The sequence below is a fragment of the Glarea lozoyensis genome (assembly GCF_000409485.1).
Source record: "Glarea lozoyensis ATCC 20868 chromosome Unknown GLAREA4, whole genome shotgun sequence".
NCBI lineage: Eukaryota > Fungi > Ascomycota > Leotiomycetes > Helotiales > Helotiaceae > Glarea > Glarea lozoyensis.
Genome location: NW_007360999.1, coordinates 1,411,644 through 1,431,355, shown reverse-complemented (window position 1 = coordinate 1,431,355; position 19,712 = coordinate 1,411,644). Strand labels below are relative to the sequence as shown.

Genomic DNA, 19,712 nt, shown 5'->3' with positions numbered 1-19,712 from the left:
TACAGATAGAACGTCCTCTACTTGTGGTCAGAGGATGAAAATAATACATTCTCAAAGAATGGATCCATGCAGCGACCCTGCACCTCAAAAAAACTGGTCTTTGTAGTGTCGACGTTTGGGATCTCCAAAACACAGCTTGTACGATACATAAATGTTGCTGGCATCTACAGCCGACTAGTACGGAGTTAAATTTTCTTTACCTTAAAACTCCCTTTTGTCTTCTTAATCATTTTCTTTACTTGCGGGATTTATCTTTGATTTAATCGAGCAAATGAGGGTATTGACACTCGAAGAAATCATTTGATCAAGTATTTGGTGTCCTTTACATTTTCGGACTCGTTGTTGTTCAGGTACCAAAGCATGCAGGTGTGGATCTGCAGGGTCGCGGGGAGCCCCGCATCCCGCTCCACCATCCAAAAGTAAACACGCCCAACCAATGATAACTGACTGCTGTCAGCTGAGACAGGCTGAGCTATCTGAGACCAACGAGCCTCGAGCTTCAGACGACATGACCGAGTCCACGTCATGTCTTGTTACTCACCGAACCCTTTCCCTCCGCCACATTCACAGATACATCAATAGACTTAAATCAAATATCCGCTATATCCATCCTAGAAACTGGTGATAACCGACAGACCATCTTGGAAGCTATCTCTCAGGAAGCAAGCCAACCGCAACTATGCCCTCCATTCCAAACCTCTTCTCCCTCGCTGGAAATCTCCTCTCCCAGTTTCCATTATCCTCATTCAATCCAACTCCATCTTCGACCTATTCAGCCCCTAGACCACTAGATTACGGCTACACATGTCCCGTCGACTCCCCTCTCTCATGCCACAATAGCACAACCGCACCCGATTCGTGCTGCTTCATCTATCCAGGCGGCCAACTCCTCTTGACTCAATTCTGGGACACAAATCCCACAGTAGGGCCAGAAGATTCATGGACACTGCATGGATTATGGTAACTCCCCCATTCATTTCATTACAAGTTGCCAGCTAACCTCTCCCAGGCCCGATAACTGCGACGGCAGCTACCCAACATTCTGCCACTCCACACCCCAAAACTACCACATAACCTCCATCCTCTCCAATCGCGCTCCTGCCCTTCTAGAATACATGGAAACGTACTGGCTCCCGAATCGTGGTACCCTCGAACACTTCTGGGAACATGAATACAACAAACATGCCACATGCATCAACACCCTCTCCCCGTCCTGCTACGCCTCGCACACATACAAAGAAGGCGACGAGATTGTGGACTTCTTCACCACCGCAGTCGGACTATTCAAGACTCTCGATAGTTACAAAGCTCTCGCAGCAGCTGGGATATTGCCAAGTAGACATAGAACGTACACGCTTGAGGAGGTCGAGGGTGCGCTGAAGAATATCACGGGAAGTGAAGTGACTTTGGGCTGCAGAGGGAATCAGTTGGATCAGGCGTGGTATAGTTTCAATGTGCGAGGGAGTTTGCAGAGTGGAGAGTTTGTAGCGACGGATCCAGTTGGGAAGGGGTTGAGATGTCCGACAAGGGGGATTAGGTATTTACCTAAGGACGGCAGAGGGAGTTAAGCGTTTTGGGTCATGGGGTTTTAGATTAAGACGGAGACTGCTTAGAGTGATACCACAGGGAATGGATCGTACATTACGATTTAAACCGATTTAATTCTAGGATACGATTCATGCATAGTACCGCAAGCCCGCGACATTGGCAGCCATAAGTCCAAAATCGAATATTTGAAACTGAATAAATGTACGCAATAATGTGCGGATAAACAAATGTGATTATCAGGTCTTAGCTTTCTTGCTACGCCTTAAATCCGCTGTGTCCCCTGCACGGACCACCACTGACCTCGAAGCTCTATTGCTTTTCCTCAAGCACAACGTTTCCTACATCACACTATGCCCAAAAATCACTAACGAATCGACATCCTTCTTCAATCCAAGTCTCATTCATTTTCATATCAGAGCTAAAGACATGGTCACCATGCTCTATCGAAACCAACATCGGATGCTCTGGAAATCTAGCCTTGACGGCTTCCGCAAACAGAGTCGAGCACTCGGCGGGAATCTGAAATTACACCATAGATAAGCTTCTGGTGGAATGTCTAGTAGCAGCAACCTGAGGGATGACTTACTATGGAGTCTTCCTCTCCGTGAATGAGCCATAATGGTGGCATGCTCTCCATGTGTTTCAGCCGGGGTACCAAAAGGAGCTGGGGATTCGACTTGACACCCAGCAGTCGGGGTAGCCATGCCTGTTGAATGATACATATTAGCAGTGGCCACATATCGGCAGGATCACCCTCTGTCCGCACTGCCCCGGGTTCGATGTTGCGAATGTAGTCTCGAATTAAGGCCTCCGCTTGCCTTGGCGGGGGTGGTCGAGTTCCCATGATGGTTCGGGGAAGTGGGATGTTGAATTTGAGCGAGGCACTAGTGTCTAGGGGACCAGAGATGCAGATGACGACTTTGATATCTATCTTGGGCGAAGAAAGGAAAGCAGAATGAAGGGCATTGCAAGCACCCGCGCTTTGCCCCGATGATGCGACGCGACTCAGATCAGGGAAGGCATGCCATGACTCTTGATGAGCAACTGATGGGAGCTCGTTTTTCATCCAGACCGAGAATCGCTCGATGTCGGCTAGTATGTCAGTGCCGTTTGCTTCAGGGACAAGACGGTAATCTGGGCTGATTATAAGAGCACCTCTTGATAAAGCAAATTCTAGCGCTCTGTTTGCCACTAATATCAGCAAGTATCCTCTTAGTGATCCTTTCGCTCGTCACCAGGAATCTATGAGTATGCCAACTGACCATTTCGGCCACCACGGCCCGTACATACGATGTCCGACAATGAAACCACCACCGTGCCAATGTACAAGTACTGGACGAGATGAAGGAGGGGATAACCGCAGCTTCTTTGGTGTCAAAATGCTTGCCTGTAGATCACGGCCACGGATGGAAGAATACACTAAGTCTATGCGACTAAATCCTGCGAATTTTTCGTTGTCCATCTCGTTGGCGTCAGGGGCAGTTCTGGTTGTAGTTCGATATAGTATGACGTTGTTCTGACAAGCCGCAGGAGCTTATTGCTATGGTTTGGATCATATATTGGTACCGCCCATGGCTCAACGTGCCGTTGAACGAAGGCGCCATATCTTACTATATGTTGTTTTTTTCTCACCCATAACCGTACGACTACCAATACTTGGAATTGTGTGTATGAAAAGAGGTCGGCCTTCCACACCTGTTACATACTGCATCTTCAACTTCCACATGAGCTCCCAAGGCTGGATGGTTTCCAGCTGAAGATACAGGCTGCATATTCCGAGATCTTCACGACGTACGATCAGAATGACTCTCACATATCATTATACGAGAATGTCGCGAGAAGTACAGTCATCTGGGCGTGCCGAAAATCTTGCTTCTATGAATTCACTGGACATATCTTCATTTGAACAAGATGCTGTGCAACGGAGAAATTTGCTTTTGTTGGAATCGCAACTCAGACATTTGTGACCAAGTACCTGCGTCACTTTCTCATACAAACCCGGAAACTTGGTTATCCTCTACGCGTCACTAGGAGGCTGTGTTTACTTAAATATGTCTTCTTTGAGCCTCCGTAGCCTTCAACCACCATTCAGCCTCCGATTTGTTTCCGTCACCTCGATGAGCTCATGATCTTGAAATCAACAACACAGCTTACCGACCACTTTCTAAGCTGACATTGCTTGCTTATCGGAATTTGAGGATCTCACCATGGCAATCAACATCGTCCAACAAACTTGATCGCAACGGGGAAACTGACTTCCATGAAAGCTTAAATGATCAAGGGATTTCAAGCAATCAGGAACCTCTCAAGAAACAGGACAGGGACCGGTCAGCTCCTGGGATGGCCGCAACTCCGGTTGCGATTTGTGGGATGGGCCTTAGGCTTCCTGGGAGGATCAAGAACGATGCGGACATGTACAAGTTCCTGATGGAAAAACGAGATGCACGGTCGATAGTTCCCAAAAGCCGATACGATATCGAAAAGTACTACAATGAACATTCCAAAAAGGGTACCATCATCAGTAAATATGGGTACTTCTTGGAAGACGATCTAACGCACTTCGACTTGTCTATGATCAGTATGACATCCGTTGAAGCGAGCCGACTTGACCCGACCCAGCGGGTGCTATTGGAAGTTGTCCGTGAGACGTTCGAGAACTCTGGCGAAGCTGACTTCAGAGGCAAAAACATTGGAACCTTTGCCAGTATGTTTGCCGAAGACTGGCGGGATTTGCAGACACGGGATATTGAAGATGGGAGCCCTTACCAGCTCACAGGAATGCTTGACTTTATGCTGGGAAACCGGATTGCTTACGAATACGACTTAAAAGGCCCAAGTTTTACAGTGAAGGCTGCTTGTTCTTCGTCGGGGTTAGCGCTCCACCAAGCTTTGCAGACCATTCTTCAAGGAGAGATATCTGCTGCCATTGTAGCCGGTGCGAATCTCCTGTTCGCACCTGGCTTGTCCATTACTATGTCAGCAACAGGGACTTTGTCTTCGAGCGGCTCATGTAAATCTTTTGACGCTAGTGCAGATGGCTACGGAAGAGCGGAGGGCATCGCTTGTCTTTACGTTAAACGCTTGGATGAGGCTATTCGGGATGGCAATCCTGTAAGAGCTGTGATCAGAGCCTCTGCTAGTAATGCCGATGGAAAGACGGCTGCTTTGACCGTGCCGAACCCTGTTGCCCACGAAAGCTTCATCCGTCAAGCGTACGAGAATGCCGGTCTCTCCTTTCGCGATACCGCAATGGTTGAATGCCACGGAAGCGGCACATTCGTGGGCGACTCTCTCGAAGTTTCTGCTGTAGCCAATTGTTTTGGGGCGGATGGTGTCTATATTGGCTCAGCAAAGCCTAACTTAGTACAGAGCAATCTTCTTCTATCTGATTTCAAAACACTGAAAATTTTAAAGGGCCACTCAGAGGGTGCTAGTGCGATTACGAGTATCATCAAAGCCGTCGTCTCTCTTGAAAACACTACTATCTTGCCTAACATCAAGTTTACCACGCCTAGCCCCAAGAGTAAGATAAACAATTTCGAAATCCTTTCTGCACTTACCGCTCGTATTTCACTTAAGGAATGAGCTTCTGCTTGCTTTCTCTCACAGTCGTACTTTCCTATGTCACAATGCCTCACCAAGTCTGGGTAACTTTCGCTTACATTAAAAAGTTCCTTGGAAGACCGGGAAGTTGCAGGTTCCTACTGAGCCTCTTCCCTGGCCTGAAGATCGACGCGAGAGGATATCTGTCAATTCATTTGGTATTGGCGGATCTAACGTTCATGTTAGTATTATCTCTAAGCTGGAGCCCACCAAGTAATTGACAAGAGAGACTAATGCTACAGTGGCTAGTTTGTGTTGGACTCCGCAAAGTCTTTCGGGATTTCAACGCCGAAGGGATGCAATGACGATCCAAAACAGGCTAATAAAAGCCTCCTTTTATTCTCGGCAAATAATGCTGGATCGCTCCAGGCACTTTTAGATGCTTACAGAAAATATCTAGACAGATTTCCACATGAACTGGAATCCCTCAAATTTACGCTTTCAGAGCGTAGAGAACATTTGAAACTTAGAGGTTATCATCTCATGCACGGCTCATCTTCTTTTAAAGTCGTCCACAATACCAAGGAAACGAAGCTCGCGGCTGACAACATTTTATTTGTATTTACTGGACAAGGCGCGCAATGGGTACACATGGGAAGAGAGCTGCTGTTAAGATACGAGATATTTTCCGGTAGTATCAGAATGATGGATGCAGCTTTAAGTTCCCTGCATGACGCACCAAGCTGGACTATCGAAAACATCATCTTGAAATGCGAAGATGAGATGATTCTTACCACACCCGGGTTTTCTCAGCCTGTTTGCACTGCCTTGCAAATCGCGCTCGTAGATTTACTCGCCTCTTAGGGCGTCACTCCAGCAGCGATAGTTGGGCACAGTAGTGGAGAAATTGCTGGCTCTTACGCGTCAGGTGCTTTATCTCTCAGGGAAGCGATTATAGTCTCCTTCTACCGTGGGCATGTCTGCAAAGGCTCTGCTAAGAGTGGTGGAATGGCTGCTGTCGGACTTGGACGGGACGACATTCAAAATTACCTAGTATCAGGAGTACAAGTTGCGTGCGAGCATAGCAGCAAAAATGTTACCATCAGTGGCGACGTGGTGTCTCTAGACGCTACTCTGGACACCATAAAAATTGCTCACCCTAACGTTCCCGCTCGCAAGCTGCAGGTTAGCATGGCCTATCATTCAGGTAAATGCTTCGGACGCCAAACAACCCCATTTGATCTAGTCTTCTAATCTCATCAGATCACATGAGGGTTGTTGGTGGAGTTTATCACGACCTCATAGCCGATCATCTGAATCCTCAGCGTCCGCGCCTGCCTTTCTTTTCCAGTGTACATGGGCGTTTACTTTCGGAAGCTCAAGAATTTACGGCAAAATACTGGAAGGACAATTTGGAGAATCCTGTACTGTTCTCTACAGCCGTAAATGTAGCGCTCCGAAACTGCCCTAATGCTCATATTCATCTTGAGGTTGGACCCCATTCAGCATTGGCTGGTTCCATGAAACAAATCTTCCTGGAGCAAGGCACCTCGAATGCATATTCATCCGTTCTTAAACGCAAAACGGACGACGTAGATACATTTCTCGAGACCATGGGACAATTGTATCTGGCTGGTGTGAAGCTCCGACCTCCCATCCCAAATGTTGCACGCGTTCTTACCAATATCCCTACTTACCCTTAGCAGCGCAACGACAAATGCTGGGCTGAGACTCGGGTAACATCAAATTGGAGGTTTCCCCAACATGCGAAGCATGACTTATTAGGGTCGCGAATTCTCGAGTCCAGTGAGGTGGAACCGAGCTGGAGAAACATCTTACGCTTGATCGATGTCCCGTGGTTGAGAGATCATCGTGTCAGTAGTGATATCGTGTTTCTTGCAGCTGGCTACGTAGCAATGGCTGGTGCTGCGGCAGCACAGCTTCGCGACGATGGTGAGAGCACCCAATTAGACTATACGATCCAGGAAATGTGCATTCAAAATACTTTGGTGCTACGGGATGACACGCCCTCTGAAATTATTACAACCCTCCGACCAAGGGCGCTCACCACAGAGCTAGACAGTAATTGGTATGAGTTTTCAATATTATTATATGATGGAAGCTCTTGGAGTAGACACTGTCGTGGTCTCGTCGCAGCAGGTCAAGCCCGCAAATTCATCCCGACAGAAACCCTAAGCTTTGCACGGGGAGTATGTGCAGATCGTTGGTACAAGACAATGGCTCGTATTGGTCTTAACTACGGACCCAGGTTTACAGGTCTTCGAGACATTACTGCTGGAGTCTCTAATAGAGGATGCTCAGGCACAGTTACGAACACGAAAGAGAAATGGGAATCACCATATGCAACGCATCCGGCAACTTTGGACGTTATTTTCCAGTCTTTTATCGTCGCCTGGACAAAGGGCATCTACCGGGAACTCACGCAACTTTCCCTACCAACTTTTATTGAAGAGATTTACGTCGGCGAAACCAAATCGGCAGCGATTCACTTCAACACGACTGCCACTGAAACCCAAGGTTCATCTCATGGTGTGGTGGATGACGACATAGTGCTTTTTATGCGTGGCCTCAAATTGACACCACTTCGAGGTGGAAATAATGATGACCTGTTAGAACCCTTTGCACAATGTCTACAATGGAAGCCAGATTTCTACTTCGCAGAAACGAACAAAATCCTCAAACCGAAAATGGATATACGACCACAACTTGCATTGACTGAACGCTTGTTTGTTCTTTGCGCGGCCGAAGCAGAACATAGCTTGTCAAGTCTTATCCCGTCTCAACCTCATCTTGTTAGCTTCGTGGCGTGGCTCGAGGGGCAGATCAAACGGTTTGATAGTCCAGATTACCCTTTGGTAGAAGATTCTCAGCTCTTGCTACATCTCGACAGTGCTACCAGACTGTACAGAATTACCGACTGCCTCGCAGAGATACAGCAAACCGATGTCCGAAAACTTGGCAATGCTATATGGAAAACCTTTTCGCACCTTGCCGATATCATTGAAGGTCGCATAGACTTCCTAGAGCTACTTTTCCAAGATCATGTATTGCAAGATTTGTACGAATGGATGGATATTCTGGTGGACTTGAGTGACTTTTTGTCCCTCCTCGGAAACAGTCAACCACAAATGAAAATTCTCGAAATCGGCGCTGGCACTGGGGGTCTCACTGCCAAGGTCATCAACAGTCTCAAAAATGAATATGGCGAGCGTCTTTACCATAGCTACACTTTTACCGATATCTCTTCGGGATTTTTCGCTAAGGCCAAAGAGCGCTTCAAAGAACACCACAGCATTGAGTATAAAGTACTTGACATTTCTAAAGATCCTATCGCCCAAGGATTTGCACCCGGCGAATACGATTTTATCCTGGCCGCGAATGTAAGCCTCTGTATAAATATGTTAATTGTCGTTGATAGCTGAATACCCCCAAGGTTCTGCATGCGACTCCGACTTTGAGTGAAACACTTGCCAACTGCCGCAAACTGCTCAAACCTTCCGGTAAACTATTTTTGCAGGAGCTATCACCAGGTGAGCACAATACAGGAATAAAACACCCATGCACTACAATGACTGACATGAACACGATTCAAGCCACAAAATGTCTAAATTTCGTAATGGTATTTGCCTCGAACCTTGTTGCTTTATGTCCATTGTCTTACTTTGTTTCAGGGACTCTTTTCGGGATGGTGACTTGGTGAAAATGATGGTCGGGTTGACGAACCCTTTGTTACGCCAGAGGAGTGGGAAGTTAAACTTCGGGGAGCAGATTTTGAGATTATTTCCGTCACTCTGGATGGCGTACGTCCTTACTATGTTAACGCTAATATCATCGCCAGACCAACAATCGTGATCGATAATGTCAAACGAATAACACTATTGACGAACTTTCAGAGCCTTGGCCCATCTGCTGAAGCTGTCAAAAACGAGCTTGAGTCGCAAGGATACACAATCAATCACTGTATCTGGGGAGAAGAAGAGATTCCAACGTCTCAAGATCTTATTTCGTTTGTCGATATAGAAGACCGAAAGGATCCCCTCTTTCGGGATATTAACGACGAGGACTTGAAATACTTGTTAAAGCTCGTTGACGCTCTGTCTCATCCCATCATCTTATAGCTCATGAAACCCGCACAAGTTAATTGTCAGGATCCTCATCATGCTCAAATTCTTGGATTTGCAAGAACAGTTCGTGCGGAGCAGGCCATAAACATGGTGACCCTAGAGCTTGAGCATGTAGGCAAGAACGCTACTTCGGCAAGGACAAGGCATCGGTGGATCTTCTGGCAAGGGCGATTGGGCTACGTGTATCGGGTTTCCTTATGATAGACGAGAAAGATGTTGATATTACACAAAATCTGGCAGCGGCGGGTGTGGACTCGTTAGTTGCTATCAAGTTGAGAAATTGGTGGAAGCAGAGTTTAGGTGTCGAGGTTTCGGTTTTGGAGCTGATGAAGCAAGGCAGTATTTTGGGTTTGGTTGAGTTGGCTATTGAGCGGCTGAGTGAGAAGTATCGTAGCAAGAAGAAGTAGGTAGGTTACGCTGTGTCAGAGGGATATAGTAGGTGACAGATTTTATGATTTAATGAAACTGAAACAGGAGCAGAATGTCAACTTTACTTCACGATTTCTTGAAGTAGAATATGTTCACATTCTATTACTATTCATTCAAAGACTGAATCATAGAGAGTCTTCTTTTAAAAGCGCCAAACAATATCAGTTGCAAACCAAAAGTCCTGCCAGACGTTCAAATCACATCCTTCTTCCGACTCTTAAACTCGATCTCCGCAAATGGGTTCGGCATAATACTCCCGGCATTGACCAGATCCTCCGGTCTCTTCTCGACGCCCCCCGTCCCCTCCACATCCCCCTTCAGTCTCAAATCATACGTTCTCAACACCTCAATCAAAATCACCTTGATCTCATTGCTCGCAAAAAACCGGCCTGGACACGCGTGATTGCCGTGCCCAAACGACAGCGAATCCGGCGCCGTGGAAACGAACTGATGTTTATTCTCCTTGCCTTCCATGGCGCGCAAATTCGAGAAGCGAAATCCGTCGAACTCGGCGGGCGCGTGGTAGTTGGGTGGGTTATAGGTTGGAGACATGGAGAGGGAGGAGGTACTCATTTGGGTCGCCCAGAGGTTGTAGGCTATTTTTGTGCCGGGGGGGATAGTGTGGCCGGTTGAGAGGTGGAGGGGTTTGACTACCACGCGAGTGTTGCCGACTGTGTTTGTTAGTCTTATGATCATTTAGATTAAGGGGGAGGGCCTTACAGAGACCGGCGGGTGCATGGCGCTGAGATTCTTTCATGAAAGAATCTAGTTTTCGGAGACGGGGAAGGCTGGATTTCTTGAGTTTCTTGATTCCGTCGCCGTCGTCTTCGTAACCGTCTTCGGCGATTACTTTTTCGATCTCTTCGCGAAGGGGTTGGATGTATTCGGGGCGAGCTGCTAAGTCGTAGAGGCAGTGGGTTACAGCCATGCCACTGGTGTGGATTGCAGCAAAAGATACTGTAGAATATCATTAGTCACTTATTGAAGTTTGGAGACATATATCAGTAGACTCACGAACGATCTGATTCAACGCCAAAACTGCCGGGTCTCGCTTCTCGGAATCCTTCGTATACTTAAGCACCCATCCAGTGAAAGCAGATTGTTCCTCATCCACGGACTTCTTTGGTTCATCCATGATCTGATCCAAGACCTTTTGCTCCATATATGGCGCTAAAAGCTCCGCACCTCGGGTCTTATATGCCTTGATTCTGCGTATCTCTTTGAGGAAAGGTGCCACAAATGGTCGCATTAGAGGATGCCAATTTCGAGCTGCTCGAGCGGCCGCGACTGCATCAATGGTGAAATTGATGGAAACGTCCAACCATTCCTGTTCTCTGCTTAATGGTAGGCCGACGAAGGTTCGTCCACTCATCAAAGCTACCACATTTGCCATGGCTTTGTAAAGATATATTGGCTTCCAGTCTGGGCAGTCTCCAATCTCTTTGTCTAGAGAATATCTGACCTCATCTTGTAGACAGTCAAGTACGCTAGAGATGTTTCTGGTAAGTTCATTCTTTACTGCTTGGATCACTTCAGGTCTACTGTCGCCAATGGTAGTATGCCTATGGAGAAACTCCCTTCGAATTAATTCCAGGAACGAGACTTTATCTTCGGTCATGTATCTGATCTCATCCAAAGTCTTTTCGGGTAGGACGACCATTGGTGGTTGAGTTGGAATAATGAATGGCTCATCAGGATACTTTGAGCAGCAGTCGCGTTAGTATACTTCTAATGGATCAAATAGAGTGTTTTAGAGTACCAGTTTTGCTCCCTCGATGAGATCATTCTTCAATTCTGAGTCAATTGCTTTGCCGACTACGGGAAAATTCAGCTTTCGTGATTGGCGCAGGACGATGTATCGGAATATTCCTATCAAGGTCGCGAGTAAGGCCACGCTATAGATAACGGGTGACTCTGCGACCGAGGCCTGAGCATGTTTGATGAATGGTAGAAGAGCCATATTGCTTGATATTGAATTTCGCTCGAGTATCAAGAGGTTTTGGCGGAGGCGTTGATCGCTTGACACAAGTGCGAGTTATTCATGAACAAACAACGTGGGAATAGGCTGGTCACATATATAGGAAAGAAGTGCATTGCATTGCCGTTGGTGTGCCACATGGGGCGGGTTTCCTAGAGTTCCGTGCCGTATGCATAATAATGTACTCCCTAGGTTGAGAATGATCGCTTCCACACTTTTACCGGCTGTGGCCTGTCAGGTAACGTTTTGTGTGACAACACCTGTCAGCCTGGCAATTCCAACCATTTCACGGTCCTGACAGGGATATTTTGGAGTAATGTCGGAGGAATTATACTCGTTCGAGTCTCCATAGGCGTTTCGTTCCTCGCAGGGCTGTCGTCTCCAAAGCGCCAGTCCACCTCGCACAAGATAGATGTGGGCTGACATGCAGATCGTTTTACCCGTTTATTTCTCAAGATCCTAGTATAAAAGACAACTGATAGACTTTCATCCTTATTGATCTTGGCCCTGTAACCGAGGTAGGGTGAGTTGAGAGCTGCTGTACCACGACATGCGTTCATGACAGCTCTGGTTCATGACCAGTGACATACGATCGGCCGTCATCTGTCCAACCTCAACGCAAAGTTCAAGCAAGACATCGGCTTCATACTTCAGCCACCACTCAGTAAACCCTAAAACGAATACGATATACGAGGAAATGCCGATGTACTTTTTGTGCATCATAAGCAGAGTCGGACTATGAGTATTCAAGCATCTTCTCTCGACCTGACATGTAAGAAAGCGTCAAGATCGTACTGCTCCTTATAACGCAATCTCTAGATTACCGCCAAGCTACTGAATATTCATGTTGGTGGCGCGGTGATTTACCAATTCTCGCGACCGGATCAAGAACTGTTGTAGCGGGAAGGGGTGGTATCTTGAAGTCTGACTTGCTCTTTGGGCGATAACAGGGATCAGCTGAGAACCTGCACGTCAAACTCGATGGTCTGTTGAAGACAATTTTCGATATCTGTGAAAGAGGTCATGATTAACGATGATCGCCAGCTAGCAAGAGATGGATCCTGTAGCTCAGGACGTGCACCTCGCTTACAGACTGCCGAAACTTAATCACGTGTCCAATCTAAAGATACCCCCTTTTCTCATCTCCTATTTTACACGAAGTGAACGGCAAATCAGCACAACAACGTCCATTGACAGCAATGCTCTCTAAAATTTCGGCCGCCAGCCCGTACCCACACTCCATCAAGATTTCGGATTCTTGCCGACGGATTCATTGACATCCGATTCAGCCTACATAAAAGTCGTGTCGCACAACATACCCAACCCCCTCGAGTATATATTCAGCCTATCGCCAGCCAAAAGATACCAACAGGTTGGGCAGCTGCTCGTGGCTGCATGCGTCGCGATACACAACTGTAGTTGGTATTAACGCAGGGTGTTACGTTAACGTATTCGTTTACTTGTAACTGGTCGAAAACTTTACAGCGGTCAGGAAAGCCAACATGAGTTGTCGCAATTCTCATAGCAACGAATTATGATTCAGTATGATTCAACAATTATCTATGAAAATGAGATTTACTTCCGGGTGGCTATCGATGCCTTCGAGCTTCATAGCCACGGCAGGGGAAGCTTTTCTTACGATACCTGTCTTTTGCGTTCAGAGTGACGCGGCTTCAGCTCTCCATCCCAATGATATCACAACATCTTAGAATCTATTGGAGTTGTTGGATGGCTTAGGCAATGCAAGCTTAGGCAATGCAGTTGCGCTTTGCGGGCGAATCATATGCCATGCTCGTACAAGATTACTGGCGCATGTACGAGACTTGTGCCGCTCTCCAACGTCTGTTGGGCCATGATGGTAATACAATGACCAGGGACAGAAATAACTTTCTCACGTGTTTTTTCCAAATCACTTCCAATTTCGTGTTCGAAAGGAAACTTATTGCTTCATACTGCACTTCCAAACGCATCACTTCTCATAGTAGGGTTCCTAACGCGCTACATAGTTGAACAATTAAAACTGTATAGCGGTCTTGTACATACAAATGAGCAATGTACAATTAGCAATTGAACCTATTAGTTAAATCAAGAAACTTCCATATCTGTCGCCTACTCAAACTCCAAGAATTTGTCTCTGACTATCGAAGGTATGCCCGCTGGTTCTTTTGGTTTGCTAATAATCAATCTATTCGTAAATCCTTACTGTATCAACCGGTTGACGAAATACATAGCAGTCGGAACACAATACTTCATCGACCAAATTGACACATGTTCTACATTTCATCTACTAATTCGGGGAAGACTAAGAATTGTAATCTCGTGAAAAGGATTCGGACGAGAGCGCCTCTTGAAACCTAATCACCTTTTATGGTAAAGAAGTCATCTAAAAGTATGCCCCTTAACTTGTCCACTGCGAGCCTATCTTGCGGGTTTGCAGCCAGATTTAGCACAGGTATTTAAATCACTATGACTGCGAATAGGTCGCCTGTTTATTATACAGTGAGCTTTCACCTTTGACTATTTGTAGCTCAAACTTTCGAATGGCAACAAGAAATTCATCTCTAGCCCTTCGTGTATTGCTATTGATTGGGATAGGAACTCTGATAGTTTTCGGATTCACGTTTCGTTGAGGTTTGCGAAGGCTTCATACTGGCGTCACAAGTTTCGCCTATAGATGGGAGCGGGGTAAGCGGGCTTCAACTATCTGGCAATTTAGTGGCAGGCATATAGAAAATCAGCGAGCGATGAAATATACTCGACCAGAATCACGTTACATTGAAAGCTGTACATGATTCAAAATGAAGTATCAACCTTTAAATTCTCGAACTATATTTCGGCGATTTGTTCATGACCATTTATTGAATTTTCGCGTATCAGCTTATCATAACCAAAGTAAGCAATTAACAGTGCACCCATGGATGGAGTCGAGAAGATAATGTCCCAATTAGGCCAAACACGTGCGTCTGTGCAGAAGCTGCACCCCACTTTCCAACATCAAACCGTCTATGCGAAATCAACAAATTATTAGGTGCAAAAACCACAACTTCTCCCACAGTATCACCATGTTGAACCTAAGAAATGTTCATAAATAAAGCACTTATTGCTGAAAACTTACAGTTCTCTGTGACGGCTGAACACAGAAAATCAAGATGGACATGCTACGCAGCGATGTCGCTGAAGATATTGCCATGCCGTTGCGCGGGGGTACTCTGCATGCAGCAACCAATGAATGTGTACCGGTTTTTGCTTTTCATCCAAATGGAGTGTCTTGCAGAAGACGATACGACTTCAATATCTTAACATTCCAGATGGCTTCAACGGGCAAAATGTTCACCGCTGACGTGTGAACGATACATCGAAGAACAACCAAGATATCTCTCAACTGTGAAGGCTTTAGTTTCGGCAGCACACTGTGAACATTGCGTGGTATCGATATAGAATCTCTTCCTCCACCATGTCTCAGAAAATGGAACTGCTGATGCATACGTTGGTTTTTATAAATTACATTTGTTATGTCCTCCTCGCCGCCAGCGCCATATACAGATTACTCGTATTCCCGCTATTCATAACTCGGCTCTCCAAGATTCCTGCGGCACATCCTCTATGTAATGTTACCTCACTTTGGATATACTACATTCGTTGGGCCGATATCGAGAACCGGACAATCCAACGTCTCCACAAGCAAAAAGGTCCAATCTTGAGGATAGGGCCAAATGAGCTGAGCGTCAACTGCTATGAGGAAGGTATCAAAACGATATATGGAGGCGGTTTTGAGAAGACTGAGTTTTATCCGAGGAGGTTTGCGAATTATGATGGGTTCGTAGCACTTTGATAAGCCCAATCTCTCTGCGAAATGATATTGTACTTGCTGATTTTACAACCGATAGTGTCATCAACATTTTCACCACTCTTGATAGCAAATCACATTCCCATCGCAAACGCATGGTTTCAAATATTTACTCCAAGTCGTTCATACTTTCATCACCAACAGTACATACCACAAGTAAAGTAGTAATATACAAACGACTGCTCCCATTGATCCAGCAACATGCCACAACTGGAATTTCGATTGAGACTCTAAGTCTGAATTATTCTTATTCAATGGATGCCTTCACGGCTTATCAATTCGGGCTTGGGCTCGGTACAAACTTCATCCAGGATGTCAAAACCAGGGATTGGTATCTGGGAAATTACTTCGCTATTCGTCCTTATATGTTCTGGATTGGGGATGGATACAAAATCTGGAGCTTGCTTATGAGAATCGGCGTCAACATCATACCAACAAAAGTCTTGGACGCTTTTCCTGAAATCCAAGCTTACAATCTCGAGCTGTGCGATAAGGCCGAGGCTCTCCTGTCCGACGCAAGGGCTCTTTCCATAGAAGACGTTCCCGTCATTTACTCGCAAGAAAGGTCAGCCATGCGGAAAGATATCGACGCAAAGCGATTTCAGAATCCTCATTTTCTCAAGACAGAGCAAGATTATCCGAGAAGGTTGGAGATTGCAAGTGACATGTTTGATATGAATGCAGCTGCGCTCGAAACAAGCGGCATCACTTTGACATACTTATACTACGAACTTTCGCGACATCCAGAACTTCAAACCAAACTGAGACAGGAGCTTCTGACACTGTCGCCTACTTTCAGTTTCCCAGTTCCAGAAGGCCAAGAACCAGAACTTCCAGACTCAAAAGAGGTAGACCGCTTACCCCTTCTCGATGCAATTTTGCAAGAAACACTTCGACTTTATCAAGCGGTTCCAGGTCGTCAACCTCGAATTACTCCAGCGAAAGGATGTACACTAGCAGGCTACTCTGATATCCCAGGTGGCGTGGTGGTTCAATCTTACGGCTCAGTACTGCATCGAAATCCTGCGGTGTTCCCCGACCCGGCAAACTGGAAACCGGAGAGATGGTTGAATGCTGGCGAAGAGGAATTGAAGGAGATGAAAAGATGGTTCTGGGCTTTTGGTAGTGGTGGGAGGATGTGTGTTGGCACCCATGTGGCTATTCATAGTAAGTTGGGTTCGTTTACGGTGCGAGGATGTGCTAATCGGAGAGCAGATATGAAAAGTGCTATTGCCGCCATTTACACTAACTACACCACTACCGTGGTTTCTGCTGGAGACATGGCACAGAGTGATGGGTTTATGGGTGATCCGGTCGGAAAGAATGTGGTCTTGCAGTTTTATCACGTCTGAGGAAATATGCCCAGAGACCTGTATCCTCAACAAGCTCTCCAAATGGGAGCTTGAACGAGTTATATTATACAGCAAAATTTCTTATGGGACCGATGTGTTTTTTTTTTTTTTTTTTTTTGAACTTACAAATGTTCACTTTCGTATTAGAGACCTTCACTTTCCAATTAGAAGCCTTCACTTTCGTATTGGAAGCCAGCATCACCTTGAGTTTATCAGTGGTGCCTTGACAAGCAGTCCTGATAGGTCTATTCGAACCTTGTTGAGGGTTTCCCTGTTTCAGTTTACAATCGTTAGCTAGCCAGCTCATCAAGTGCTTTTCCTTTTTACTGAGACAGATTTACACCCGACTATAACAAAGGCAACCACGACCACGACCTCAGCTAACCACCCAGAGTAAGAGCCCCGCCGCATCAACCACACGTTGCGACCACAATTAATGTAACAAAAAAGCCACCTAGATTCGAATTCTTAATTAGCTTTGATTTCCTGCACGATGCACGAGAACTTTCAAAAGCCCATCCTGTCTCAAGCAAATGCACCTAGAGTAATCCGACCGCCAAGCACAATAGCAGTTAGCAGAATGCGCACCACAACTTTCGATGAAGCAGATTCTAAGCAATACATTAGAAACATCCTTGCTGCGGTTTGTTTATTTTACTCCCCAACTTTCTCTCAGATGCACTAATCGACTTCAAGTACTCTCCATCAAAACTTGAAGCAGGTGCCCGGCCCTCTACTCCACTACTCAAAGCAATATTCGACGCCGAATTCCACTACCAAATCCACATGGACACTCGCCTACGCCCTGTCATTGAAGCTACAAGAGTTGCGAAGTTGTTTTACGAAACAGTTACGAAGAAGTTGCCAGAGATCGAACAGGCGGAAATTGACTGGCTGCTAGGAGGCTTCTTACTGAGGCAGATGGTTTTAAAGGAAGGTACAGATCACTACAAGGGAAGAATAACAAGACAACTTTTCATCACAAGATTGAGGGCTGAGTTTCGGGAACGTTGCAGAAAGGCAGGCTACTGAAGTGCGAATTATGGTTGAGGAAGAATCAGCGGTCGGTTACGTGGCAGATGACGTGGGATGAGAGATGAATAAATGAGATACTCATGCAGACGGAGTTAGGATGATTATTTTCTTTGCCATTTGGGGTATTTGGAAGTGTTTGTAGAAGGCGACCCACAGGTGTCATTCAGTGAGATATTCTACGACAGTTTGTTACTAGCGACAAACAAAATACAATGATTTTCCAGAGACACAAAGCTCAATCTTTATCCTTCGTAAACCATCACACTTCTCAAGCAGCTTCCACACCATTCTCCCCTTCACCTTCAGCACCGTTCGTTGCTTTCTCTGCCCGTTCCTTGATACCCTCTCGTACTTTAGGCAAGATATATCTCCCATAATCAATGGCATCATTCAAATTATCGTAACCTCGGATAGAGATAAGTTCACATCCCAAATCAACGTAATCGAGGATCGAATCAACGACAGTTTGATAAGATCCCACAAGTGCAGTGCTAGCACCACGAGCTCCCGTAGCCGTGACTGTAGGATACCACAGTGCACGATCCTGAACTTCACCCTTCTTTGCAATCTCCAAAAGCCGTTGCGAACCAACATTCTGCGGTGCTACAGCATTAGGTCCAACAGCAGTACCTAGAACTCGACTCTTGCCAGCATCTCGATTTGAATTCAGCGCATCGAGTGTACGGTGTGCTTTTGCCCAAGCGAGTTCCTCGGTCTCCGCGACAATAGGACGGAATGTCACCCAGATTCTTGGTCGATCAGTTCGTCCTGCCTTCTCCGCTTCAGCGTAGATACGATCGATTTGACCTTGAGTCTCTTTCAATGGCTCTCCCCAAAGTCCGAAAATGTCCCCAAGACTCCCGCCCACACGGTATGCCTCGTCGGAAGAACCACCGACAGAAACAGGGATTGAAGAGCCGTTATTTGGAACAACCAAGTTCCTGAATCCTTTGAATTGATAGTGCTTTCCATCCCAATCAAAAGCCTCAGTAGATGACCAAGCTCTCTTGCAGATCTTGATAAATTCTTCAAGTCTCTCATAGCGTTGCTCCTTTGTCAAGAAATCTCCTTCACGAGCCTGTTCAACATCACTTCCGCCAGCAATAAAATGCACAACAACACGACCTCCACTGATCTGATCCAAAGTCGCTAAAGCCTTGGCTGCAAGAGTCGGATACAGAGTATTCGGTCTCAACGCGATAATAACCTTGAGCTTCTTCGTCACAGCCGAGATGGTAGAAGCGACGGTCCAAGGGTCGAAGTATGAAGAATCATACGGCACCAACGTGTAGTTGTACTCATAATCATCTAGAGAACGTGCATATCTAATGAGATACTCTGGATCTATTTTAGCTCCCGGGATAGGTGTGATTTCGGTAGATTGATTGGGAAACGTCGCGCTGATGAATTCGACTGGCATTTTGGCGAGATTTGAGGGACCGAGACATCGCGATAATGGCCATCTTAAATGGATGTATTTATGTGGTTATTAATCGTGATGATTGGTAATGTTGAGATTGCGACAGTTATTAGAGTATTGCGTCTTGCAGGTCTCCAGTTTCGTTCTGCGAATAGATGGGTGGTGTTCCCGTGATTTTGCGAGTTGTCCAAAAATGGGGGCTGATGTATCGCAGAGTGCTCCGAAATACTGAGTTACTATATGCTGTCAAACATCAGCCTCTGATTTCAGGGCGTTTGCTGTCTCGTTAATGCCCTCCAGGGTTGTGTTGGGTCAGCATTCGCGATTGTTGGAGGCCTTCAGGATGGTCGCTTGTCCAATTTCGGGCTACCAAAAACGCAATATATTTTGTATTTTTAACATTTCTGTCACATAC

At 46.1% G+C, this 19,712-nt stretch overlaps 8 protein-coding genes across 8 annotated transcripts; 5 read left to right on the top strand and 3 right to left on the bottom strand.

Moving 5' to 3' along the window:
* Positions 1–679: 679 nt before the first annotated feature.
* GLAREA_09824 (Ribonuclease Rh-like protein) lies at positions 680–1,568 on the top strand (the record flags this gene model as incomplete). The annotated part of the gene is made up of 2 exons (XM_008086420.1): positions 680–960; positions 1,010–1,568. 2 exons carry the CDS (start codon positions 680–682, stop codon positions 1,566–1,568), a joined length of 840 nt encoding a protein of 279 aa, XP_008084611.1.
* Positions 1,569–1,896: 328 nt separating this feature from the next.
* Positions 1,897–3,010, bottom strand: GLAREA_09823 (alpha/beta-Hydrolase; the record flags this gene model as incomplete). The annotated part of the gene is made up of 3 exons (XM_008086419.1): positions 1,897–2,067; positions 2,135–2,739; positions 2,839–3,010. The coding sequence occupies 3 exons, from the start codon at positions 3,008–3,010 to the stop codon at positions 1,897–1,899; spliced, it is 948 nt and encodes a 315-aa protein (XP_008084610.1).
* Positions 3,011–3,888: 878 nt separating this feature from the next.
* Positions 3,889–9,230, top strand: GLAREA_09822 (Thiolase-like protein; the record flags this gene model as incomplete). The annotated part of the gene is made up of 8 exons (XM_008086418.1): positions 3,889–5,071; positions 5,220–5,332; positions 5,401–5,907; positions 5,956–6,298; positions 6,355–6,726; positions 6,877–8,492; positions 8,546–8,642; positions 8,851–9,230. The coding sequence occupies 8 exons, from the start codon at positions 3,889–3,891 to the stop codon at positions 9,228–9,230; spliced, it is 4,611 nt and encodes a 1,536-aa protein (XP_008084609.1).
* A 40-nt stretch (positions 9,231–9,270) lies between these two features.
* GLAREA_09821 (ACP-like protein) lies at positions 9,271–9,643 on the top strand (the record flags this gene model as incomplete). Its single annotated transcript, XM_008086417.1, has 2 exons — positions 9,271–9,299; positions 9,352–9,643. The coding sequence occupies 2 exons, from the start codon at positions 9,271–9,273 to the stop codon at positions 9,641–9,643; spliced, it is 321 nt and encodes a 106-aa protein (XP_008084608.1).
* Positions 9,644–9,857: 214 nt separating this feature from the next.
* Positions 9,858–11,625, bottom strand: GLAREA_09820 (Cytochrome P450; the record flags this gene model as incomplete). Its single annotated transcript, XM_008086416.1, has 4 exons — positions 9,858–10,336; positions 10,386–10,622; positions 10,680–11,364; positions 11,425–11,625. 4 exons carry the CDS (start codon positions 11,623–11,625, stop codon positions 9,858–9,860), a joined length of 1,602 nt encoding a protein of 533 aa, XP_008084607.1.
* A 3,472-nt stretch (positions 11,626–15,097) lies between these two features.
* GLAREA_09819 (Cytochrome P450) lies at positions 15,098–16,842 on the top strand (the record flags this gene model as incomplete). Its single annotated transcript, XM_008086415.1, has 3 exons — positions 15,098–15,459; positions 15,531–16,657; positions 16,706–16,842. 3 exons carry the CDS (start codon positions 15,098–15,100, stop codon positions 16,840–16,842), a joined length of 1,626 nt encoding a protein of 541 aa, XP_008084606.1.
* A 493-nt stretch (positions 16,843–17,335) lies between these two features.
* GLAREA_09818 (uncharacterized protein) lies at positions 17,336–17,874 on the top strand (the record flags this gene model as incomplete). Its single annotated transcript, XM_008086414.1, has 2 exons — positions 17,336–17,485; positions 17,539–17,874. The coding sequence occupies 2 exons, from the start codon at positions 17,336–17,338 to the stop codon at positions 17,872–17,874; spliced, it is 486 nt and encodes a 161-aa protein (XP_008084605.1).
* Positions 17,875–18,145: 271 nt separating this feature from the next.
* On the bottom strand, positions 18,146–19,297 carry GLAREA_09817 (Bacterial luciferase-like protein; the record flags this gene model as incomplete). The annotated part of the gene is made up of 1 exon (XM_008086413.1): positions 18,146–19,297. The coding sequence occupies one exon, from the start codon at positions 19,295–19,297 to the stop codon at positions 18,146–18,148; it is 1,152 nt and encodes a 383-aa protein (XP_008084604.1).
* Positions 19,298–19,712: the final 415 nt, after the last annotated feature.